Here is a 25,754-nt window from a genome sequence, read left to right as displayed (position 1 = left end):
CAGACAGTATCTGAGTGATTTCTATAAACTCTCACCATCTCTCCCATCGAATTCCCAAGCCAGAAGCTTGATCTGTCTTGTGTGTCACGACATCGCCAATGTGAAGGAATGAAACCTGTTTGTGTCTATATCTGCTACCCCCGACTAGTGTGCGGGCCCCGTGAGGCAGGCCAGGCTGACCCACCTCAGACGATGAAGGGGTAAGTGGACACATGCTGGTCTGGGGCCTCCCAGTGCCCAAGGCTGAGCACTCTGCAGGCAGGGCTCCCACCTACATCATTTCAGGACCCAGGCATGTTCTCTGGCTTTCATCTGCTCATTGTAAATGAGACCCAGCCCAGGACCCAAGGAGGGGCACACGAGTAGGGTGAATGGAGAACCCGAAGAAAAGAGGCCAGCCCCAGGCCGGAGAGCACCTGCCCAGTGGCCCAGCCCCGCCAGAGAGCACCAAATGTCCCCCGGCCCTGGCTTCCACAGCATCAAGGGCACTCAGAGGACCAGCAATGTCCTAGGGCCGGGGACACCAGAAGGCGCCCCTGAGAATAGCCACCTGCTTTATCTGCCTGTTTGGTCCTCCCTCTGCTAGAAGCGGGCACGTCATGGTGGAAACCCCATGAGCTCTGAGTCAGACAGGATCCCAGCTCTGCCACTGACCAAGTGGGTGACCTTGAGCAAATGACACCACCCCTTTGCCCCTCAATTTCCATATCTGCAGGACAAATACATAATAGCACCTGTTTCAATGAGTCATGGACGTGTGTCTATCCCAACCCAGATTAATCAAAAGCAGGCCTTTGTGTAAACTGGTACAACCACTCTGGATAAAGATTCGGCAGTGTTTTATAGAGTTAAATATAAATTTCTCATGCACTCCAGAAGCTCCACTCCTGGGGGATAGACCCCAGAGAAACGAAAGCACATGCTCACAAAAAGCCTTGTGCAAGAAGCTTCATAGCAGATTTACCCATAATAGTCCAAAACTGGGAACAGCCAGGGTTCTGACAACGAGGAGACTAGATAAATAAACAAGCTCAGGTATTCCCTAAAATGGAATAGTACTCAGCAATGAAAAGGAAAGGACTACTGTTATTGCCAAAATGTGCATGAACCTCAAAAAAGATGTTGCTGAATGTGTAGTATTGTATGAGTCCATCTATATGAAGCTGTAGATGAGGCAAAAGTTATCTATTGTGGGAAAAATCAGAACAGTGGCTACCTCTGGGGAGGTGGAGGCAGAGACTGATGGGGAGGGGCGTGGGGGAACTTTCTGGAGGGTGGTCGTGCTCTAGATCTCTCTGGGTTTGGGTTCCACAGGTGTTTGCATTTGTCCAAACTCAGAGAATGTGCATTTGAGATTGATGCATCTCATTGACTATAAAAACTACCTCCAAAGGAAACAATAAAAACAAATATTGACCTCTAGTTTAATGATATACACACTGAAGTATTCAGGGGGAGTGGACAAACATCCACAAGTTACTCTGAGATGCATCAGAAAAATAAGGTGGACAATGAATGGATGGAGGGATGGATAGAGGGATAGACCATGCGATGGAGCAAAAAACTGCAGAATCCAGATGGTGGGTATACAGATGTTCACTGTAAAATTTTCACATTTTGTTTATGCTTGCAAATTTTCATAGTAAAACGACAGGATAGGGAGAATCCTATTTATTTACACGACTCAAGGAAAGCAATGCAGAGCTCTACTTTGTGGCCCATTCTTTTGGGAAGTTCTTCCTTGCTGCTAACTAAACCCCACAGCCTGTGGTCCCAGGCCATTGTCATTTTGGGAGGCACAGGGTGCCTAACTTCGTGGCTGCCACAAGCGAGGTGCTCAGTGGTGGCTGCTGGAATGACTGATAAATTAGTTCATTAATTACTACGAGACAGCGCATGGCCTTTGGTGTGGAGCCGTTTTGCTTATTTCCACCGGCAGGTTCCATCAGATGATCAGAGGGCTGTCCTCGCGGGCCCTCCTCAGACTTGCTTTTCTGTGTCCTTCCCTTACCCACCTCTATTTCTCCTGCGAATGTGCACCCTCCTCCACAGGGCTCCTTTGCCCACAGGGCCGACCAAGCAGATGCTTAGGGCACCGGCAGCGAGAGGCACCAAAATGTGAGAAAAGCTCAGCTCTGATGAACTTCCGCAGGTTTCTGCACTCAGAAAGTCTAAGAAAGACTCTATTTTATTTTCGGCAGACATGCAAAGTTTCTTTTGTCTTATGATTGATAGGAGCTGAATTTTGTCCCCCCGCACCCCCAAAATGCCTATGTTGAAGTCATAGCCCCAGTACCTCCAAATGTGACGGTAATTGGAAATAAGTTCTTTAAAGGGTCATTAGGGTGGGCCCTAACCCAACATGACTGGTGTCCTTGTAAAACGAATTGATTAGGACACAGTCACATAGAGAGGGAAGACCATGTGAGGACACGGGGAGGAGACGGCCATCTACAAGCCAAGGAGAGAGGCCTCAGAAGAAACCAAGCCTGCCCACATCTAGTTCCTGTTTCTGTAAGAAAATAAAGTTCTGATGTTTAAGCCCCGAGTCTGTGGCATTTTAATATGGCAGCCCAAGCAAAGCAACAGAATGATTTAACATTTTTATTTTCACTAGCAAATCTGGTGGGTATGATAATCTTTTTATTGCTTAAGGCTCCTAAAGTTTTAATAAAGAAAAAACAAAGGATTATATATTGAACACCTTATTTACCCATCCCCTGGAATTAATATCTATTACCATTTTGTCATATGCTAAGATCTTAACTAAAGAGAAGCAAGACATCACAGATAAAGTTCAGAGCCCTAGGCCTACCCTTCATTTCCTCTCTCTTTCCCTAGAACCAAGGCTATCGTGAAATCAGTTTGTATCCAGTCCCTGATTTTATCTTTTCACTCTACATCTGAGTCCATAAACCATATGTTATAACGGTCACTGTGTTTTTTAGCTTACATATACGGTATGTCATTCTGCAACTTGTTGTTTTCATCAGCATCATGTTTTCAAAGTTCAGCCATGTTACTGCACAGAGAACGAGGCTTTGGTCGCGACGGCTCTACAGCATTCCGTCAGCCCAACCCAGAGGTTCCCTTCTCTCCTCCCCTCACTCGATGACATCTGAGCTTGCTCCCAGTCACTTGCTCTCGCACACTGCTGCAATGAACGTGGGAACGTGGCTCTGGAGTCGGCCTGGGTATGAATCCTAACCCTGCCATTTCCACGGTGGCCTCTGGCAAGCTCTTGCATCCTCATCTGTGAAACGAGAGCAGCTCTCCGCTCACACGGCTGTGTGGATGAGACACCATAGAAACTGTCCAGCCCAGAGAAAGTGCTCAGCAAACAGCAGCCCCATCACTATGTGCTCCAGGGACTGGAAAGCTAGAACGGTCAATAAACACAGGTCTGGACAACAAAGAGCATCTCAAAGGTGGGCCTTGAGTGACAGCTAGGACCAGGTGAGCAGGATGAAGGTCAGAGGCAGGGGAAGCAGCTTGACCAAAAGACGGAGGCGAGCAAGGCTTGGGATGTTTCAGGAACACACAGGTCAGTTCAGCTGGGGCAGATGGGAGGCAAGACCCAGAGAGATGGTGCAGCCTGAACATGACACAGAAGTCTGACCTTTACCCCGAGAGCAATCAGGACCCAACAGAGGTTCTGGAGCTGCAGTTACAGAATTAATATCCTGCCTCCCAAGTAGTTTTTGAAAATCAGCTTTGAGTCTGGAAGGGCATTCTGGAAAACAATGGTGCTTTCATTTCTCAGCTACATAAGGCATCAGTAGGGCAGAGCATGTTCTGGTCAAGTCCAGGCCTGTGGGGAAAGGTGAGTGTGGGGGCCAAGGTCAAGACGGAGCCAGGAACCCTATTTGAGGTGCACAGAGAAGAGATGAAAGGGAAATGAGAAGGAACCCAGCGCCCCGGGGAGCCCTGTCAGAGTGGTCTTGGGAGTAGGTGGCTGTTTTTCTGGAATGGGGGTACTGAAACGTTTGGCAGCTGGGAAACTTTACAGAAGTCTTACACAGAATCTCACAGCCCCTCTGATCTCACTCCAGGGAGTACAGCTTGAAAGCCATGGATGTAACAGTCGTTCTCAAAGTCTCAAAGGGCCAGCAGCATCTGCATCACCTGGGTACTTATTAGAAATGAAATCCTCAGGTCCCGCCACAAGTCAGAACCAGAAACTCTGCGGTGGGGCCCAGCAGTCTGTGCTTTAGCAAGCCCTCCTAGCGATGGGGATGCATGTGCAGTGGTGAGGACCACCACAGGGTCTGTCCCCACACCCCTCCCCACACACAGGATGCCCTCCTGGGGAAATCCTTCCGCCGTGACAGCCACCACTCTTCCACCACGTCCCCAACCACTGCGTTAGAAATATTAGAGGTCAGTGCCAGAGGGCCCTCAAAGATCACCTGCTCAGGACCCCTCATTTTAAATATAAGGAAAGGGAGCCCAGAGATGGCCAGTGCCTTGTCCAGACTCACACGGTAAGTTAGTGGCAGTGACAGCACCCAGAAGGTCCCTCCATTCTGCCCCAGTGCCCTCCCCAAAAGGACATTCTCTGAGGATGTGGCCAAAAACACCTGTGTCCATGAAAGTCAGGGATCCCAAACTCCCCTGGGTCCCAGGGCCCCTTCTGCCCCACCCTCCTCCCACTACCAAAGTCGAGAGCCAGGACAGCACAAAGTTGTGTCCCATGGGCCGAGGGGTGCCTGGGAACCGTGGGAGGAGGGCTGGGCCCAGGACTAAAGGCAGACGGGGCTGGCAGGAAATGGGAGAGGCATGTATAACCAGGGCATGGGCAGGGGCTCTGGAGCCAGACGTGCCCGGTTCAAACCCCAGCCCAGCCACTGACCAGCCGAATGACCCAGGACAAGGTCCATTGCCTCTCTGTGCCTCAGTGTCTCTGTGCCTCCATAAAATGAGGATGACAATAGTACCTGCCTCCTCGGGTTGTGCTGAGAATGAAATGGGGCTACAATAGGACCATCCTAGAATAGCCCCTGGACCACGGTCACTGCAGTGTTGGCTCTTCCTACGATGAGGGCAAGTCTCCTTAGAAGATTCCTCCAACAGGCGGCTGCGCTGAGGGCACAGCCCAGGCCCACAGAGGTGTGGAGAGCAAACAGAAGGATGTGCCCAGGCTCTGGGCAGAGGCATGTGCATGGTCACCAAGCGGGGGACCTGCTGTAGATCCGTGAGATGTTCTGGTAGAAGAAATGAGCCTGTCCTCATACACTGAGCTCCTACAGTGCTGGCGACTGGGGATCTGGAGCCAAATGCATCACAACCCCTGCCTTCCAGAGCCCACAGCACAGCGGGGACACAAAACGTTAAGGAGCCTGATGCCACACAGGGCCCGGGAGTGGAACCTCAGGGAGTCTCAGCTGGACTGCGATGCTGGCCACCCTCTTCCGTCCAGTGACCCACCTGGCAGGTGAGGACAGGCGCCAGGGAAGGTAACAGGTGGAGCCCCAAGGCTGGAGCACACCTGACCAGAGTCCAGGGAACAGCGGCCCTGAGTGAGTGATGGAAGGAGGGCAGGTAGACCGGCAAGTGAGCTGGGTGGGGGCCCAGCATGTGGCCCAGGACAGAGGGAGGTGGGATGGGGAATCAGAAAGACTGAGCACATTTCCATGGAGAGCAGAAGCGACCCTGGACGTGAAACTGGGACAAGAGCCAGGGAGGCAGGAGGTCACTCCTCCTACACTGCTGCCCCCCGAGAGCCCAGGCACCACTTGGAGGTGGGGAGGAGGGACAGTGGGGCCTGTCATGTTCCCGGCCAGGGCCAGGGCAGGCCCAGCAGCTGGCTGGGCAGTGTTAGCTGGACCTGGAAGAAGGAAGCTGCGGCCTGACCCTATAACACCACGGGGAGCCAGTCTTTGCATGCCAACTGGGCATTCACGGCAACCCAGGCTCTCCTCCACCCCATACATGTGGGAGAAAGGCAGACCCCCCAAATCACCTCTGATGGAACTTTCCCCCAGGAACTTGCCCTGAGGGGTTTAAGGAACCTGCTGTGCCCTCAGCACGCCTGGGCACCTTCCCTGTCACCTGGAGATAGATTCCCATGGACAGGGTCCAGGTGGCAAGAGAAAGGGGCTTGACCTTACCCGTCCTGTAACTACGGGGAGGCTGCCGACCTCATCTGTGCAGCTCACCAAAGTTTTCCCGCTCTCACAAAAGGGCTGGCCCATCGCAGGCTCTCGAATCAACACGCTGAATAAATGCAGAAATAGGGGCCTGAACGAGGGCCGGGAGAGCACTCAGCCACCTGCTCTCGAACACACTGGTCCCTCCGCTTTCTTCCCCTCCCCCTCTCACAGCCCCTCACCCCCAGGCTGTCTGGGGGCACCTTCCTAATAAACTGCTTGCCCCCAAATCTTTATCTCACACAGTCATAAAGTGACAGAGAAGAAACGCAATTCGCCTCTCTTGCCTTCTTATGCCACTTCCCCCCAAACACCCAGGGACTCTTGTGGGTGACAAGAAGGCAAGGAATCAACTTCATGGCCAAGAGCCAGGGACCACGACCTGACAGGTAACTCCACTGTTTTCAACAGGAGGTGGACCCAAGAACAGGGAACTCTAAAGTTTTTAAACCTACTTTGAAAAATTGCACCCTCTCCACCTTAGGGAAACCACATTTTCATATGTATTTTTTTTCTTTAAACTTTACATTAGATGCATTTTCTAAAATTCTGCCCTTGCTTCTCCTGAGAAGGCCTTTTTCGCTGTGGGTCCTTGGTCCAAAGCCTGCCACCCAATTCGACTCTGAACTCCAAGAGGGAGGGGCCGTGGCCTTCTATTCTCTCAGCGTTGTGTCCAGGCTGAGCACCGTGCCTGGCACACAGCCACAGCCCCGGGCTGGGAGGGAAAAGCACTGACTCCCTCCTCTCTGGTCCTACAGAAGGAAGGCCAGGCTGGCCCTGCTGGTGCCTCTGCCCATCCTTGCCCCGTAGTCCAGACGCTGGGATGGGCCTTGGCAGGCAGCGAGGCAGGCGGCCAGACAGCTGGGCAGCCCACCATCCACAGTGGGCTGAACACACCACCAACACCAGGCCCCGTTAGCTGTCTGTTATGCAATTGGAAGATGGTCCTTTGAAAAATGGAACATGGGACCTCCCCTTCCACACTGGCCCCAGGGACGGGAGGCAGATGCCCCATAGGACACAGGGCCCTCCCATGGAGGAGGGAAGGCTGCAGCCAGAGGCCACATGCCCTGGAAGTCAGGAAAGACCCACCCCCCTCTTCACCGCCAGGGGCTTCAAGGGACCCTGCTCCTCTTCCATTACTCTCACTCCGAGTGCCTCAAAGACAAGGTTTCTGCCAAGGGAATAAACCACACACCCCCCTCGCCCCTGCCCCCTCCCCACTTCTCATGTTATTTCCCACTTGGTGTCTTATCGCCACATTTGTTAAAATGACTGCCACTTAAGAGGTGGCAAGGAGTCAGAAACACAATCTGGAGCAAAGCTGATATTAAGTAACTTCCTGAGCCTGGCTCGTCTGCCAAGGCTTCCTCCTGGATCTCAGGTGGATGATGAAGAGACTACACAAGATTAGGAGCCAGAGACCCCCCCCCCCAATTCCAGCCTGAGAGCCACACCCCCGCCATGGGAAGGGCCCTCCATTCTCTGGGCTGGAGCTTCTGCACCAGGAAAGCCTGAAGCTTAGCAGTTATCACTAAACCCCTTTCTCGCGTGATCCCACACACCCCTGACACACGCACACACACATGTCTGACACTCAAATCCAAGCTGGAAGAGCCCTCCCAGTCAACCAGCCCACCCCCCCGTTTTCCAGATAAACATACTGAGGTTCAGAGATCTTGAGCCTCTTGGCTGAGGCCAACCAGATTATGGATTAAAGCATCTCAAAAAGAGCAGTACCCCAGGAAAACACCGGAAAGGGTCTGGGTGTTAGAGGCCAGAATTGGTTGGCTACAATAAAGTCAGTCAGTTGCACATGTGTGTTCTACAGTCGTGACCTCATACCATTGGCCTAGGCAACAAACATCCCCAATGGCCATCATCACACTGACGTCCTCAGAGAATCAGCCCTCACCACTAGCATTTGAAGGGGAGACAAGTTCGGTTGATGGGTCCTCTGAAGCTGATATTCCCTGATACAGGTTCAGTCTCACGTGCCCCAGAAATACCCAACAATTCCCCAACAACACCCACCATCACCCCCCTACAAGATCAGAATACACTGCTGTTCTCCATTCCAGCCACTGGGTGTCACTGCTGCCCCCAATGAATTGGAACCATAGAGCACTCATCGGGGAGTCAAATGACCCCACCAGACCAGCAGGATTCTATAAACATCTCTTGCACTGTGTCCTAACTCCATCCTTCTTCCACAAAGAGACAGATGGCCAGTCATGGAGTATCCACCATGTTCCAGACACATTCCACACTTCATATAATTTAATCCTCATAGCAACACCTCCCAATAACACCTTGCTTTGAAGGTGAAGAAAATGAGACCCAGAGAAATTAAGTAACTTACTCAGAGTTCAACAAAACAAGCAAGGAGGAGGGCAAGGATTGGAACTTGAGTTTGATGCCAAATTCCATGACCTTTTCTCTGCATAATCTAGCCTCCCTTGAGATATCAGACTCTGTGCTATGGGCTCTGGTTCAATTAGGTTGGTTTGTCACGACCCTCAGAGACGCTGGCATCTGGGAGGAAACCACTGGCATCTTTGATCAAAGGCACAATCACAACAGGGCAGGCTAAACAGCGCCTCCCTCCCTGCAGAAATCATGGTCTAGTGCCCTCTTGTGGCTTAACATGGAACTACTATGAACGTGCATGGGAGGCTCCCAAGGATAGATCGGAGGGACTAGGAGGTCACTCCCTTAGCACTGGACCCTAAATTCTTTCTCCCAGAGCTGGTCCTGGAGCCCCATCTAGAGCTGATAGGCTTAGTCAATTACAATAGCCAAAAGAGAATCACCTAGTGAACAGGACACTAGGGAGGGAAGGAATACCTGTAAACCGATATGGAACAGCATCTGCGAGGGGCTGGGTGCTGCTGAGTTATCTTGCATGAAGACTCCTGGCAACCAAACTCCTGGGGCTGGGATGGGGAGGCAGGCAGCAGGAAGGCCCAGCCTGGGACCCTCTACTGCTTGGTATCCAGCTGAGTCTGTCAGCAGGAACCATGGCAAGCTCTCTGGTTTTTTGGCAGACGTATGCCTCAGCCACGTGGTCACCTTTTCCAAACACACACCATCGTGGTCCTTCTGTTACCTCCCTCCGCTTTGGTCCAAGTGCTAGCTCTTCTCATACAACTTCCTCTAATCCCACTCTTCAAGAACCCAGCAGTGTCACTGCCCATCACCTCTGAGAGACTCCCATTGTACCACTTGCCAGTTTGGCCTCTGTGCACCCGTCATATTCCAGGCACTTACCATAATCTCATTTAATCCTCACAACAGCTCTACGAAGATGGACACAGTTAGCCAATTTTTCAAACGTAGAAACTGAGGCTCAGAGAAGTTAAGTAACTTGCCTAAGCACACATAGGGGCAGAGCCAGGATTGAAACGGAAGGCCGTCTAGCCAAAGAAGCCACTGTTCTTCCTACTAACTGAGCTGCCTCTCAGACAAAAGAACCGTTGAAAATCTTGGGCACAGGAATTGTTCTAACGGAAGACCCTGGATTAGAAGATTAATCTGTCAGGGTGTGTAGGATGAGCAGGAAGAGGGTGCGATTGGAAGCAGGAAGAACAGATGAGGGCCATAAAAAGCATCCATGCTCGTGGAAATGAAGTTCTAGAGTGTAGTAATGGGAAGAGGGAGAGAGCATTCAGAGTTTTACCCACACTTACACACGTTCTCATCAAAACCTTATAATAATCCTGTACTATTATCATCTCTGTTTTTCAGATGAGGAAACTGAGGATCAAAAAAAGTAGCCAGTGGGGGCTGGCCCCATGACATAGTGGTTAAATCTGGCACACTCTGCTTTGGCAGCCCAGGGTTCGCAGGTTTGGATCCTGGGCACGGACCTACACCACTCATCAGGCCATGCTGTGGCGACAACCCACATACAAAATAGAGGAAGACGGGCACAGATGCTAGCTCAGGGACAATCTTCCTCACAAAAAAAAAAAAAAAAAAATCCAGCCCAGGGTCACACAGCTGGTGAGAGGCAGAGTTGTGATCTTAAGTTTCATTTAGTAGGCTCCATCCATAAACAAGGTCATATACGCAAATGATCTCCAGTCTAGTAGGAGGACCATAAATGTTAACTTCATCCCTGCTTTTCAGGGAACCAGACTTGAAAAAGCATCAGAAATAAGTAGGTGGGGAAAGACTGGTCACAACAGAAAGGGCCCCACCTGCAGCCCTGGGCCCAGCAGCCGTGGGATGGCCCTCCAGATAGAGTCATAGGTCCCAGTCTCATGAGCTCAGAACCCACCATGACAGCAGAAGATCTTGTCTCCAAAGCTGATACCCACATGGGTGGATCAAGGCTCATTCATGGACAGAATAGTGCATGAAACAAGACAGCTCCTGCTCAAACGTGAGACTGTCTGGAACAGACCGAGAAGAGCCAAAAGAACTTACAGGAAGGAAACAGTCAAAACCAGCTGGTCCAGGCAGGGCACACAACCCCGGTTTGCAAGGCACTTTCCTAACCCTCACTTTAGATGGGCATCTCTGAGAGCAGAGACAGGGTCTAGAGAGAGCAAGAGACAGCATCAAGTTCTCATGTGTGGTCACATCAGGACCTGGTGCTCACTGAGCAGATGCTTGATGTCTCAGTGATTCCCAGACGTGGCAAGGGGGGCAGGGAGATGGGAGAGATGCCTCCATACTTGTGCCAGAACATCAAATAGCCCGACGGCGCTCACAGAGCTCACTTCTTCCATGACACTCACCCCACAGTGTAACCGTCTGTCAACTTCTCTGTGTCCCCATCAAGACTGAGCTTCCGGGAACTGTGTCCCGTTCATTCATCTCTATTATCCTCGTGCAAATGTGCTGATCCCTCTTGCCACCGAGACGGATGAGGAGGGGAGGAGAGCACTCCAGGCCAACTTCCGTCCACCCAGGGCACTCTCCCAGCCACCTCCTGGGAAGCTCAGGTCCAGGAGACTCACATGGCTGGGCTGCAGACATGATGGAGGAAGGGCTAGCTCTGCTGACAGAGGTTCCGCCTAGAGGAGAGCTGAGCTCCCTGCTCAGCCCTGGCTCAGGAAAGGCTCTGAAAGCCAGTGTCCGTCTCACCAGGCTGGTGCCACATCCCCAGCTCCGCCCGCCCGGCGGCGCAGCCAGCCATCAGCCTCCAACTGTCTCTCGCGCAGCACTGCCCTCTGGCGGCCACCGGGGGTCTCGATGCGGACTATCTTGGCAGGCAGGCAGCCAAAGGCTTTAGGGCTTGTTTACAGAGACCTCAGACGTGATGTGCACGGAACATAGAAAAGATGCACTTGTGCGTGTGCAAAGACACCCCCAGATGCGAACACACAGTCCGGTTTGCCGTGGGAGGCAGCCCGGATTAGGGCTGGGAATCTAAGGTGGCTCCCTCATTCTTTCTCTTTGCAGGAGACTAAGGGCTCCTTTCTCTGCTTCTGGAAGAACCCGCATCCCTCAGCCCAGAGCAGACGCTGGCAGAGGACTGGCAAAGGAGACCCACACCAGCAGGGTACCAGGGCCGGGTGTTCTGGTCTGCCCTGTGCCAGGAATTCACTGAGTGATGGAGTCAAGTCCATTCACCTCTCTTTAGCCTCAGGTTCCTCCTCTATGAAACTGGGTTTGGCTCCAATTATTTCTGAGCCCCTTTCTAGATGGGATGATTTATGGTTCAAAGTCTTGATCTTCTTCCTAACTCACAAACGCTCCAAGACGTCTAGAAACAAAAATAATCAACATGGTGCCTGACTGTTTAGAGAGCTCCTTGAGTATGTCACCGCGCCAGTCTGACAGTGACCCTGTGAGTCAGACAGCCTCAGTGGCCCAGAGGTGACCCCAACTCTCAGAAGGGGAAACCGAGGCCAGAGAAGTGCTATGATGTGGCAAGCTCATCCAGTCAAGAAGTAGGGAAAATGGGGTGTTCCCACAAGTGGTTGCCTCGCCACCTTGGCCATTTTCTGGGTACTCCAGCTCTCTCCGTGGGGACAGCTAGAGCCATCCCCCATGCTCACAGCTCATCCCTATGGAGGGACAGATGGAGCTTCCACGAGCCACAGGGATAGAGAGATGCAGCAAGAGGAAAGGTAGAGGGGAGTAAAGGCTGCTCATTTGAGGAGGACGCAAGAGAAGGGCCGGAAGAATTAGAATCCACCCTTCAGGAAAGATGCTCGCAACATCAGCTTCCGGTTTTAGCCACCCAGCCCTTCAGCCATCCCTCTTCTGCTTTGCATCCAAGGCAACCTCGGAACGCCAAAGCTCTACTTGGAGAGGCCACCCAGCCCCACACTCTCCCATTCAGACTCTCTCTGGCCGTGGGCAATCAGGGACACGGCCCTGCTGACCAGGCCTCAGCCCAGAGTGGAGCTGGCTGGGAACCAGCCACCAGCTTCCTGAACCCCTGCCAGCCTCAGCTGGTGCCTTGTCTCCTGTGGGAGCTGACCTGACCTCAGAGGCCAGGACACCACGAGGTGATCAAGGAGGCCAGGGAAGAAGGCTTGGCTAAGACACGGCCTCGGGGGAGGCTGCTGTCGGGAACAGGTCAGGAGGAGAGCCCCAAAGACTCCCCCGCCAGTGGAGGCCTGTCTGTGCCTGTGCTGGCCGGCGCCACTTGGCCGACACCATACCCGTCATGATCTCACTTGCCTTCCTCTCCAACCCCAGGCAGGGCAATTTTCACCTAAGGAACTGTAATTTTACAAAACAAAGCATCCTCCTAGACCTGCATGTCCACCCTTCATGTTTATCATTAATTTATCATAATGGTCATCTATTCGTGACTGTACGTGTGTGTATACCAACATACACTAGTATGCATAAGAGTACAGCAAAAGGGTATAAGCAATATAGTGTAACACTGAATGTTGGCCTGCTCTGCCATTTACTGGCCATGTGAAATCGAGCAAGTCAAATTCCATCTCTGGACTCAGGCTCCCCATCTGCAAAATGGGACGAATAGTCGTACTTCTCCCTTAAAGTCGGTGTGAAGCTATTAAGAGGTATTACCTATGAAGCGCTTGGAACAGTGTCTGGAACACAGTAAGTGCTCCATAAATGTGAGCTGTTATTAGCTACATCGTATCGACAGCTTTCTCTTTGTCGGGCACGACACGGGGCGCTGAACCTCAGACCTTCTGAGGCGGTTACTATCATCCCCGTCTTAGAGAAAAGGGAAGTGAGGCCCAGAGCAGGGCACCGGAGAGGCCAGGCCAGGCGGCGCTGCTGGGGAAGGAATCCTGAAATTCCCACCACCCAGGCCAGGGACACTTCTGACGGGATAAGCCAGATGGGAGGATGGGGGTGGGTGGCCAGAGGTGAGGCTGGAGAGGAAGGCGGGGCCCCCAAGCACACAGATTGCTCCCCCCGTATGTAAATAGAGCTCAGCAGAGCCCTCGCCTCCCCGAGTGGATTTTTAATTGGCGTGGGCTGCAGGCTGCAAGGAGCGCTGGGGCTGCCAGCCTCACAGAGTTGCTGCCTCTAGGGACCCTGAATTTGGAAACATCGCCCCAGAGGGAGCCACAGTCATGGGCAAGGCTCTGGGTTTGACAGAGCGCCCAAAACGGGCGCCAGGGCAGAGGAGAAGGCAGTGCCTGCACCAGCACCTGGGAAGAGAATCTTCCAGCAACCCGTGGACCCCAGAAAAGCCCCTGCCCCTCTCTGGGCCTCTCATGGGACCCTCATGGGTAACCTGAGGGAGGTGGTGACCACAGCGGTCCCTTCCAGCTCTGAATTCTGGGAGTGCCACACTCAGGGGTAGGCAGAAATGTGAGGATCCTCGTGGGGCTTCTAAGGGTCCCCTGGGCCCTGAGCTTCTGTCTTGGCTGCATAGGAGTCCTCGCCCTTGAGGATCCCATCCATCAAAGAGGAGCTGCCCTGATGCCCGGCCCCCAGGAGTCTCTGTGCTTCCCAAAGTGGAGACCAGCAAGGCTCAGGGGATGACAGACAGCTGAGCTGATGGCTCAGTTGGTCACCAGTAGATCTGGGGAATCGAGTCCAGCCTCCATTCAGGCCACCCTTAGATTTGATTGCCGGAACATTCCATCGCCCTCCACAAGACCCTCACAGATGGGCCATTCCCAAAATGCTGCCCCTTGCGAGAAAAAGAACTTTATGGGTGAAAATGGTCTGCTTCTCCCTTCCCAACAAGCCACAGGGTGTACAGCTGAAAGACCACAGCCAGAGAGAGAACAGAGTCGACAGAACCAGAGAGGCCGTGAGAGGCACACCAGAGGAGAAGCCACGAGACTCTTCTAGATCTTTCTTTTCATGACATACACACCTCAACCACCGGGGCTCAAGTTCTGTTCTTTACTTTGTTTTTTCAATCAGCAGAACGGGACTGATAATCCCTGCTTATGTCCTTCGAGTAGCTGCGGCAGAAATAAACTCAACTGCGAAACGGAAACCATGACAGAAACCTGCGCTGGGATATTTGTGGAGATGAAGAATTTGCTACATGGTGATGAAAGGGAGCAACCTGAGGGATCCTAAGAGACTGGCTTTTGAGAACTGGCCTGGCCCCCAGGATTCTGGGGCCTTAGAAATCCTGATGGGGAGCTGAGATCGCCAGCACCACCCAGCGGATCCCTCCTCCTGTCTCCCCAGCTCCCCTTCCCGATTACCAGCCCCTCCAAGGACCAGAGCCAAGAGGGGAAGCCAGGGGCTCCAGGACCACCTCTGCTCCCCTCAACTCTTCTCCCTCCCAAGCCCAGGCCCTTCCCATCACAAGGACAGTGGGCACCAAGCTTGTTGATTGTGTATGCACCAGCAATAAAAAATTTATCTTGTAACCCCAAAACACTCATATTTATTTAAATTCGATGCTTATATCTCTTCAATCCATACATTAAATATTAAAGATTCCCTTTTCCAGACAAGAATAATTTAAAACAGAGGTTCTAACATCTTCTTCTCACACGGGCGGAGGCCCCTGCTCCCGCAATGAGGTGATGTTCTGCGGAGGGCCGCCTCCACCCAGCCTGGTGCGCAGGTGGGGATGGGGAGCCACGAAGCTGGGCGTGGACCTCTGATGAGAGGCCGCAGGACCCAGCACATTCTTGCTGAGTGCGGCATTTGGTCTGAGCAGTTGACTCAGGGTGTGGCACTTTCTGGACGGCCCCCAGTTCTGTAGAGGTGGGAAGGAAGGAAGGGAAAAATGGCCAGTGGCCAATGGCCAGTGAGGGAGCACCCTCTGCCCTCCCGCTGGTGGCAGGGTCACAAGGGTCAGCACCAATCCCCAAGGGGGTGCCCTTAGAAGTGGCCATGCAGAGCCTTGGAGATGTTCCTTGGGCCCTGGAATGGCATATGTCCAAGCTGGAAGGGACACTGCCCCACGGCCTCGATTCATAATTGAATTTACGGGCTGAGAAAGGCTACAGTCCTCTACCACGGCTCACGGCAGGTTAAGGGCAGAGCCAGGCATGGGACTCATGCATCCCATCCCTTTCTCCTATCCTACCCTGCCATCGGTCCACTGGAGGCCCTGAAGGGAGGCTGGAGATGGTGTCTGTGATCTCAGAATCAGCCACTGAATGGAGCACTTGACATGGGGACCCCAGGTGGCAGTGGAGATGCCACGATACTGGCAAAGGCCATCATGAGGGAGGGCCACCGGCTACCCACACTCCCTCCCAAGAGCCAGCTGGGGTAGGGGCCCCTCCACTCAGAGAGAAGAAAGAGGCAACAGGCAGGGCCAGGATGGAGACCATCCCAGGGGGACAGGCGTTAGGCCCCTCTGTCCCTTCTCCCCAGCAGCACACTCCACTTCATCCAGGCAGGAGGAAAGGAGCCCTTTGCAAGACCCCAAGCCGCCGCCCAGGCTCCAGGCTCAGCCCTCCAGGGCCCGGTTCACCAGCACTCTCAAAGCCAGGGCCAGGCTGGGCTGGTATTACCCAAAGCTGCCATGTGCTCAAGTCCCCTGGAGCTACGGAGCTGACTCCCTGGGCCCCAGGGTGGGCGTCAGGAGACTGATCTGGGCTTACGGGGTGCTGAGGACTCTGGCTCCAGGGAGGGCCTGAAGCCCACCCACCAAGAGCCTGGCCTCGAGGCAAAATTCCAGGGCTTCTGGAGCCCAGGGTCCCCAGTTTTCATTCTGGAAGTACCTATGTCCCCAGGGCTATAACCACTCTCCTTTCCAAATCTCGCTTCAAAGGCCCTTCACATCTCAGCCTACCTCCCTCAGGCCCAGCCCCAATCTGGGGCTCCTGACTGAGCCCACGATGCCCCTGGGGCCTGACTCACACCCCTGCCTGCATCCCCACTCTCACTGGTAATTGTCAAGGCTGGCTCTCCCCTTGATCCTTAGAAAGGCTGAGCACCAAGGAGCCATTTCAACAGCCAAAGCCTGGAATGATCCTTCACCAAGCCAGGGGAGGGCCTACAAGGAAGACAGAGGAAATAAAAGGCCCAGAGAGCTGGAAACACCAGGGACCCTACGGTGGCACATATAGAGACTCAGCTGGTGGCTCATAGACCCAGCCAAGAGCCATGGTCTTTGCAAGCCCAGGTGCCCAACCCCAAGAACACCAGGCCCAGTGATGCCATCTTCTCCCCCTTGTTCCTCTTTCTAACAGCCAAAGGATGCACCATTCAAACCCAGACCCAGGCAGGCCTGGCCCAGAGAGACAGCCCAGATGGCCACCACCCTCCTGCCTTTGTGACGTCAGAGCCTGGCTGGGTGCGGCCGCATGGACCCTTCTAGGTAAGGTTACTGTGTATCAAGAGCTCCAGTGGCAAAAGGACTGGCCTCCTGAACAGAAAGAGGCCAAAAGGGAGGGCCCTTTGAGAAGGTGGAGGTGAGACCCACACTTCGACCCTGATGCCTTACAGCTGATTTCCTCCTGATCCTAATGGGGCAGCCACCTCCCCCACAGCCAGCCTCCGATGGGTACACAGGAGCCATGCTGCACACCACTCCTAGAAGGAGGACCACAGGGACTCTCTCGTCCCTCTTAAAACCCGGGTACAATCAGTTCAGCACCTCAGGGAGGGCCCTCAGGACTCCACAGCCCCAAAAACCAGAAGGTGAATCTGTGGGGGCTGACCCCAGGTCCCTTAGCTGGGCGTGATGGAAGTCCAGCTTCTGCCCCAGCCTCTTCCTCATCCCCCCATCTGCCCATGCTGCACCCCTGGGCATAGACCAGCATGAAAAGCTTCAGGCTCATGAAAGGCTGGGGGACCCCTTGACTTCACATCTCTGGTAGCATCAGAAATCTGAAGAACACACTCCTCTCCAGCAAAGCCTGGGCTTCCACCAGAGCCCCCTTCCCAGGTGACTGCAAAGTCAGGTCCCCTCCTCTGCCTCAAGGGCTCCTCCTTGCCCTCGAGCCCCTCCCTCCAGCCTGTTTCTACAGACAGCGCCACAGAGTGGGGGGCCCAGGCTGTAGTGTTACACTGGCTCGCTGCTGGCGCTGTGTGCCCCAGGGAAAGTTACTTTGCCACCCTGAGCCTCCATTCTCCAGGGTTGAAACAGGGATGGTGACATCGGCTTTCCAAGTCAGCATGATTCCCCACCCTTTCTCCATGGCCCTCTGCCTCCAGGCTAGAAGGCTGGGCCCTTCCCCGAGTTCAGTCAATACCAGCCATAGATATAACAGGGCACTGGGGAGAAGATGGGGTGAGGAAGGGTCATCCCACCCATGACCTCTGACCCTCCCCCACCTGCCACTGGCAAGCTCCCGTGGGAACTCAGTTTCCCGGCCCATAGACATTGGGGTGGATTTCAGGAAAGGAGTCTTTACTTCCTGCCAAAGAGTGTGAATCCTGAGACGAGGATGGAGACACACACAGAGGGGCTCCCAATCCAGTCCTGCTCACTGTCCCCCCACATGCCCTTCTGGGGCCCTCCAAAGGCAAAGGGGACAAGAGGCAGCCCCATCCCCTCCCATCACCAACCTTTCCAGCAGCCCTATCTTGGACCTTCTGCCTGGAAAGGCCAACCCAGCTCTGCCCTATCAAACTGCTCCCCAGGCATCATTTTCAGAGGAGCTACAGCTCTGCGTGGCTATACAGAGCCACCGTGGTTGTGGCCGTCCCTGCCTCCCGCTGGCTTCCTACAGATACACACCTCCCTGGAGAAGAGAACGAGCTGGATGAAGCTCGCCAGCTCTCAGAGCCCCACACTGGGCACCAGTGCACCTTCTCTTCAACCCTTGGCCCCCCCAATCCCCTGGAAATCCTGAGGTCCAGCTCATGAGCCCCTGGACCACTGCTAAGCTCCCCCACCCCCTCACCCCCCCCACACACAGCACAGACAGTGCACTTGCAAGTTGGAGTTTCTCTGACTGTCTCACTCAGGACCCTCCTCCCTGCATCCTTGGGGATACTGGAATGCTGTGGCCTGCAGGGCGGGAGGGGCAAAGTTGGGTCCATCCTGTTCCTCCTGCCTTCCCGCCCCCACCCTTGGCTGTTTATCTTGGCATCTCCAGCCAGTGGCTTGAAGGTGTTGAAGGGGTGAATGGCAGAGCCAAGATATGGGTCAAGCCCGTCTCCTGGGCCAGGAGTCGGGGACAGCTCCTGGGCTGTACACTTCCTTCAAACTGTTGGCTACAGGAACATGAGTGGAGTCTCCATTAAGCCCAGAGGGCTGGTGAGCTTTCGAGAGAGCAGGACTGCAATTCCTCTGGCTTTGCAGCCCCATGGCGCTGGGGCTTGAGACACAGGAGGGCCGACGCCTGTGAGAGCAGAGCCAGAGGCAGACCAGCCCCTCCTGAGTCCAGCCAAATGCCTTCCTCAGACCCCAGCCAGGACTGCAGGCAAGCCCTTCTCAGCATCCCACCCAGTCTGAGGGTCCCCAAGGGGTGGGGACCTTAGGGGCAGACAGGCGAGAGCTATCCCCTGAAGAATCCCATTGCCTCCACACCCTTCTCTGGATGGCAGCATGGGGGCGGGGGTCACTTGGCCGAGGGCAGTGGAAGAAAAGAGATGGGCATGCTCCCTGGACCCTGAGCTCTTCTGTGTCCCCGCCCAGGCTTCTGCCCCCCCATCGCTGCCCAAGAAAAAATAACAGCAATAAAAAAAAGAGCAGGCCACCACACGTCTCACTCCGACGGGGCAGAGCCAAGCAAACGCCCGTCGGAGTTTAATTTCCCAAGAAAACGCATCTTCACGTTCCTGTCAGAACCCCCATCCCCAAAAGACGCAACCACTCTCTCCTCTGCTCACCATCCTGACTCAGAAATTACCGGAGCAGTTATCAAAGCTCAAACAGGGACGGGATCCGTAGGCGCCGACGAGGGTGGGAAGGGGGGGTGAGAGGGGGGCGTCTCGGAAATGCCCAAAATGGGGTTGGAGAGGGCGTGCGAGAGGAAAGGGGAAGAGGTAGGCGTCCATGACGGCCTCGACATGTCCAGAGTCTCCCCGTGAGCGGCGAGCTCCCAACTTGTTTACTTGACAGTGTGTTTTTGCCGTTTCCAAAAGGAAATAGTTAAAGCATCTCGGGTGGATGGCGAGAAGTCCCTATCTGTCACCTTTCCTCCCGGCTCAGCGCTACCGCCGCTGCCGCCGCCGCTGCCGGGGAATCAGATCTTGTCTACTTTATGCCACTTGAGCGTGGCCAAACTGTTGCTATTTAGTAGGGGGCAAAGAACCCGATTCTCGCCCTCGAAAGGAGCCACGGCGGGTGGGGGCGGGGGCGGGAGCTGGGCCCCGCGCGCGCCCTCGGCGGGCTGGGGTCCTCTCCGGGGAGAGGCATACACACACACACACACACACACACACACACACACGCATCACTGGATCGCGCCTCGCCAGGGCCGGAGTCACCTGGAATACGCAGCCCGAGAGCATCTCCCGAGCCAGCGCGAGCCTGACGCGCGCCCGGCGGGCGGCGGGCGGCGGGCAGCGGCGAGCCGGGGCGGGCGAGGGCCGGCTCCCTCCCGGCCGCGGGCGGGCGCGAGGGAGACGCGGAGCGAGGGGAAGGCGGGCTGGGGAGCGGCCGCCCGACTTACATGGAAGTGATATTCCTTGAGATGTCCGTGATGTTGATGCTGGCGTTCCCATTGCTGTTCCCCGAATCCTGCCCTTCCAGGAGGGGGAAGAGGTTGCCATCGTCCGGCCGCCGGCAATTGATCTCAGTCTTGCTGCAGACACAATTTGCAGGGCAAGCCAGCACGGAGCCCACATAGTCCAGCCAGACGCTTCCCAGCAAGAAAATCCGCCAGAAACTACACTTGGCTGGGCAAAGAGAGACATCCATCTCCGATCACTGCTTCTAAAAAAGAGGAGGAGGAGAGGAGAGGGGGGTGGGGTGGGGGGAGTGGGGAGAGCTGGGGGGGAAGGAAACAAAGACGGCGAGGGAGGGGGGAAGGGGGAGGGGGGCCTCTGCCTTTGAAACGCCGTGCGATCAGATGCAAAATCCTTCAGCGTCTGAAGCCATCGCGGCCGCCGCCGCCGCCGCCGCCGCCGGGTGGGAGCCGCGGGGAGCGCCTAGTGGCGCGGTCTGCCTGGCATGGTGGCCGGCTCGGCGCCCGCCGGCTCGCCGAGTCCGGGGGCTTGGGAAGAGAGCCGCGCTCTCCGACTCCGAGACTTTGCAGGGTTGCAACAGACGGTGGGGAGGCAAAAAAGGGGGGGAAAAAAGGAGAAGGAAAATATGGTGCCAAAGTCACTAAGTCCCACCTACTGGGCAGAATTAAAACGGACACACCTGCAAAACACACACACACACACACACACTCTCACACAGACGCACACCCGGAGCCAGGGGGAAGGAGGAGGAGGAGGAAGATGCAGTCGGAGCTGCAGCAGCCGCGGCGAATGGCTCGCCGCGCGCCTGCAGAAATGTCCGAGTGCTCCGAGCCTTACGAAACGCACGGGTTATCGGAGCGTCTTCCTCGGCTCCCTCCCTCTCTCCCCTCCCTCCCCTCCCTCCTCGCAGCCTCCTCCCCCTGCCCCCCGCCCCGGCTGGGAGCGGCAGGAGAGCGGAATCTCCCCCCTCCCTCCCTCACCCCCTCCTCCTCCCCACACCCCTCTCTCTCCCCGCCCGGCCTCTCCCCTCCTCCCTCCCCACCCACCCACCCACTCGCCGGCTCGCGGCTCTCGCCCGCACCGCCACCCGCAGCCGCGCGGCCGCCCGCCCGCCCCGCTCCACGCCTCGCGGCCCGGCGTCCGCTCTCCGCAGCCCGGGGAAACCGAGACGGAAGGGAAAAAGTTGCAGTTGGGATTGCGGGGGTCCGGGCTGGGGAGGGGGAGTTGGCGAGCCGGCTGCGCGACGCGGAGAGGCGCTCTCCCTTCCACTTTTTGGCCCTCGCGCTGCCCGGTTTTGCTGCAGTTTGGACCACGAGAGGAAGTGAAATGAACGCCGCGGAGGTGACCGGGGAGCGCTCCCGAGCCTGGGTGGGGGACACAGGCTCGCTGACGGCGACAGGGGATCCGGGAGCGCAGAGGAACCCCAGAGAGGCACCGAGAGCCGGGGGCCGGGGCCGCGGACGCGCGGTCCTCCGTCTACGTGACACTCGTTTCCGTGCTCGAGAGTCCGGGAGCCGGGCTCGGCTGGGAGGGGACTGCGGGGCGCGGCCGGGTGGGTGCCCCCGCGCCCCTGCGCCTTCTTGGCGGCGGGTTTTGCGTTCGGCCCTGGGCAGGCGGGGAGCGGGGAAGGAAGGAACAAGCGCCACGGGGCTGCGCCGGAGAGCGGAGGTGGCCCCGGGCGAGCTGTGCGTGCGCGAGGAACGGCCGGGGAAATTGAGATGCAAGGGGCACTTTTTGGCAAGCACCAGGCCAGCACCGTCAGAGACCGGCCTTTCTCCGGGGCGCTGCGCTGGCTGTCGGGTGAGGGGGCGGGCGGGCTGCTTTCTCCGGATTCGGGGGCGCAGAACCTCCCTCCTCCCCTCCCACACCGGCACCCCTTCCTGGTAGGGGCGCAAAGCAGGTGCAGCCTTTGACACGAGCTCAGATCCCATCGGGAGAAGGGGAGGGGGAGGGTCCCCGCTTTTTGCCTCGGTCGGGATTTCTTTTTTTTTTTTTAATAAAACGTCAAAATGCCAAGCGTGAGGTGTTTGCTGAGAAAACCGGAGCCCTCGCTGTGGGAAAGGCTAAGAAAGGGTTAGGGAAGCGCGAGCAGGCAGACACTACAGCATTCACACGCAGAAGAAAGCGCTGCTTTCCTTCCCGAGCTGGGATGAGGGCCGGCGAGGAAGCGAGCACGCTGAATTCAACCGCAGCCAGCATCTGAAAGGCTTCGCCCCCGCCCCCTGTGGATTCCGATGCAGGTCATGCAACTTGCAGGCAAGATGGGGGAAGGGGATGCGGGTACCACCCGCCCGCCCCTGGCGCAACCACAGACAGGCCCGGCGCCTGCGAGTGGCAGTGTCGCTGTTAGTAAACTTGGAAGAAAAAGAGAGAAAGAAAAGAACATGTCTATAAAAGGCAGTATTCCCGACTCCCCCTTCCATGCCTCCTTCCCTTGGCCTCAGTGAGAGTTTTACCCCCGTGCCAGTATGGCCTTGTCCCCAGACTGGCACTTTGCCCTCCCACCAGCAGGAGGGGACAGAGAGTGGAGACCTCCTTAGACTCAAACCAGTTCCTACTGGCCCTGGGCCAATCCCTGACACCCTTAGTCCTCTGGGACTCTCCCTGCCACTTCAAGTGCCATTCTGGCATTGGCTCTAGAATATTTGTTTGAAAGTGAGGGAAACTGAGGCACAGTCAAAGCTCTAGCTTGACCTCTCCCAGCAGGTGGTAGGTGGTGGCAGAGACACACAGGGAACCTTTCTCAGGGCAGATTCCAGTAAGAGGGAATGCCAAGTGGATTTAGCGTAGCATCAGTTCTCCAGCCGGGAACTAAAATGTTTGCCTCAAGAATGCCCAGTACACTTTTTTTTTTTTTTTGAGAGAGAGAGAAATGATCTTTAACATTTCCAGCACAGAACGGGGGACGGAGAGTCGTCCTTAAGTCAGAACAAATAAAAAACTTTAATAACCTCTTTGGAGATGGTAGAAATGTGGGCTGTGAAGGAAGGGGCCCTGATGGGACAAGCAGTCTTTCCTCGGGACGGTAAAATGGGATTAAGATGAGATGCCCTGTTTACGCCAGAGCTCTGGGCCTGAGCAGGAAGTGGCAGCTGACAAGGAGGAAGGTCCTTTTTAAATCAGATGATGGCCTGGGAGTGGGGAGAGCAGAGGCCTATTTCTGACCATAGGCAAATCACTTAAGCCGCCGGGCCTCAGCTTTCATGTCTGTGAAATAACTAGATCAGACCTCAATGCCCAAAGCGTGGCCTTCGGACCAGCAGCATCCACATCTTAGAAGCTTGTTAGAAACCCAGCATCTGAGGCGCTACCCAAGACCTATTAAACCAGAATATCCATTTTAACAAGCTCCCCAGGTGATTCATAAGCACATTACAGTTTGAGAAGTAGTGAGATGGTGCCCAAAGTCCCTTCCAGCTTGAATATTCTCTGATTCTACATGGACCTGGGCTGAAGAGACTGTTGAGAAAAGAAGATAGATCAATGGTGTGGATTCTCAGAATACTACTCAGGGTGAAATAAACTGGGTATTTCAGATGCAAGGGCCTTGTCAAAAACAGACCTGTGAAGTTTCACGAAAAGCACGAGAAGGTGCTGACGCTGCCCATGGAAATACACTCGTGCAACACCAATTCTGAGCCTCTCAGAGAGGCCGGATTTGGATGAGAAGCAGGAGGAAGTGTCCGGCGTAGATACCCTCCTCTTGGTCAGTAGGGGTCCAGAGAATTTGGGGTAACTTTTCTCCTTGGTAAGAATGTTCTGGGCAAGGAACAATGCCTGTCACATCATCACAATTCCCAGGCTGCAGCCATCCCTGGGTCCCCGAGAGATCCTGACCCAGCTCAGCATCCCACCAATCAGAGGATAATCCCACCCATCCCTTGCTGCCAGCTGCAGTCTTCAAAATGAGAAAACTTCCAGTGCACTCCCCGCTGATGGATAAGAGGCAGGAATAGGCAAAGTTTTTTGAACAAAGTAAAGCTTTCAAACACTTTACAGCTGAGCAGATGCCTTCTGGAACCAGGGGTGTGGAGAAGATGGGGACATTCCCAAGACTTGGATCTCCCACCAGACAGGCCAGGGTAGGGGCTGCCTCCCAGAGTACAGTGGGCCAAACTTCCCTACACCTAGAGAAACTGAACACGTGTCGCATCCCAAAGGGTGTATTCCAGGTATGTCAGCCCCTGAGATTTCTCCTTGACTGTTTGTTTATAAGGTATCCCCAGAGCTAACATTTCTTGTCACCTAGAAAAGGAGGAGGGGAGTGGAGACTCAAGAGACATAGGAACAAGATGCTGACCTGGGCACAATCCCCTCCCAGTCCTCCCACCACTCAGACCCCTGCTGGCCTGCTGCTCCCGTCTGCCTATCTAGCCCAGCTGCATACCCTTTTCCAATGAACCCACCTGCCTAGGCGGTGGCCCCATTACTGGGATGCAGACCAGACCCCAGGCATTTTGGATTCCCCCCACCATGCCCCATTCCTATGGTGTGAGCCTAAATCCAGACACTGTGCTGCAGGACTTTCTAGTTTGAACAGAAATGGGACCCATTGCCTTAACTCTGGCCTGAGAAAGGAACTGTGGTACTGGGTGGTGACTGGGGGGAGCACAGGAGGAGACAGAGAAGACTGCGCCCTGAAGAACTTGCTGCTCCAAAGAGCTGTCTGGAGCTGGCAGGCGTGGACTTGGGTCAGAGAAAGAGGTCTGTTTCCTCAGTGGTCCGTGCTCAAGATGCAAGGGGCAAAAACATGGTTGGAGGCTGGGAACCTGTGATGGTAGCTAGAAGGCCAGGAGTCAAGGAGGGAGTTTTGAGACTACGTGGAAAGTGAAAGCCCACCCATGAAGAGGGACAGCCAAGCACCAAGGTGTCCAACCACAGGAGGCTCCAGCTCAGGACCCCCACTCAAGCCCCAGGGCACACACCTGCCAGGAGTTAGACCCACCTCCCGGGCTCAGCGCCCCTTGACTCTCACTCCTGTCCATTAAAGATTCCCTGAGGGGTCCTACATTCTCCTGTCCTACCCCATGGGAGTGTTGGGGGTGGGGGGGTTGGGGTCCTCCCCAGTGATGCCGTCCAGGTGGTCCTCCACTTATTCTGCTTACCCTGAATGATGGTTCATGGAGTCTGGGGGCTGGACAGGATTCCCAAGGCCAAAGACCTACAACCCCACTTGACACAGAAATCTCAGTAGCATCCCCAAGTGCCCAGTCTGCTCCTGCTGAACACCTTCAGGTAAGTGTGTACCACCCCAGGCCTCCCACTCCATCCTCAACCAGCTTTATTCCTTGAAGCGCCTTTGGTGTGAAATAACGCAGCCAGCCTCCTGAAGCTCCGCCTCTTGGTCCTAGTACGGCCACCTGAACCCCAGGGAAAAATCCAGTCTCTTTTCTATAAGCCAGTCACGAGGCTGCCCACCTCCCACCTCTTCTCTGAGCAAAATATCCTCAGTTCCTTCCCAATGCTTCAAAAGCACAGCTTTCTGATCCTTCCCCACTGTCACTGGCAGTGCATTCAGGTTTGTTAACAGCCCCTTTAAAGTGTGGCTCCAAATCCTGCAGCCTACAGGTGCTCTGACCTTGGGGACAAGAGAGTAGGCAGCTCTAATGGGACTAAATACGGTGTCATGTAACAGACCCATTGAAC

General features: G+C 55.1%; 1 protein-coding gene across 8 annotated transcripts in view; it reads right to left on the bottom strand.

Moving 5' to 3' along the window:
* NTRK3 (neurotrophic receptor tyrosine kinase 3) overlaps positions 1–21,086 on the bottom strand; it is a 367,286-nt gene extending 346,200 nt beyond the window's left edge. For 3 of the 8 annotated variants that reach the window (XM_044761581.2, XM_044761574.2, XM_044761575.2), the window contains exon 1: positions 20,093–20,933. In XM_044761581.2, coding sequence (XP_044617516.1) covers positions 20,093–20,340 — 248 coding nt within the window. In that variant the 5' untranslated portion in view covers positions 20,341–20,933. Of the gene's footprint in view, positions 1–20,092 lie in introns of all 8 variants that reach the window. The other 5 variants (XM_070495631.1, XM_070495638.1, XM_070495644.1 and 2 more) reach the window with 5 other exon arrangements.
* Positions 21,087–25,754: the final 4,668 nt, after the last annotated feature.

This window comes from Equus asinus, chromosome 2 (assembly GCF_041296235.1).
Source record: "Equus asinus isolate D_3611 breed Donkey chromosome 2, EquAss-T2T_v2, whole genome shotgun sequence".
NCBI classification, from domain to species: domain Eukaryota; kingdom Metazoa; phylum Chordata; class Mammalia; order Perissodactyla; family Equidae; genus Equus; species Equus asinus.
Note: the sequence above shows the minus strand (reverse complement) of the source record. Positions and strands in the feature narration are given on the sequence as shown.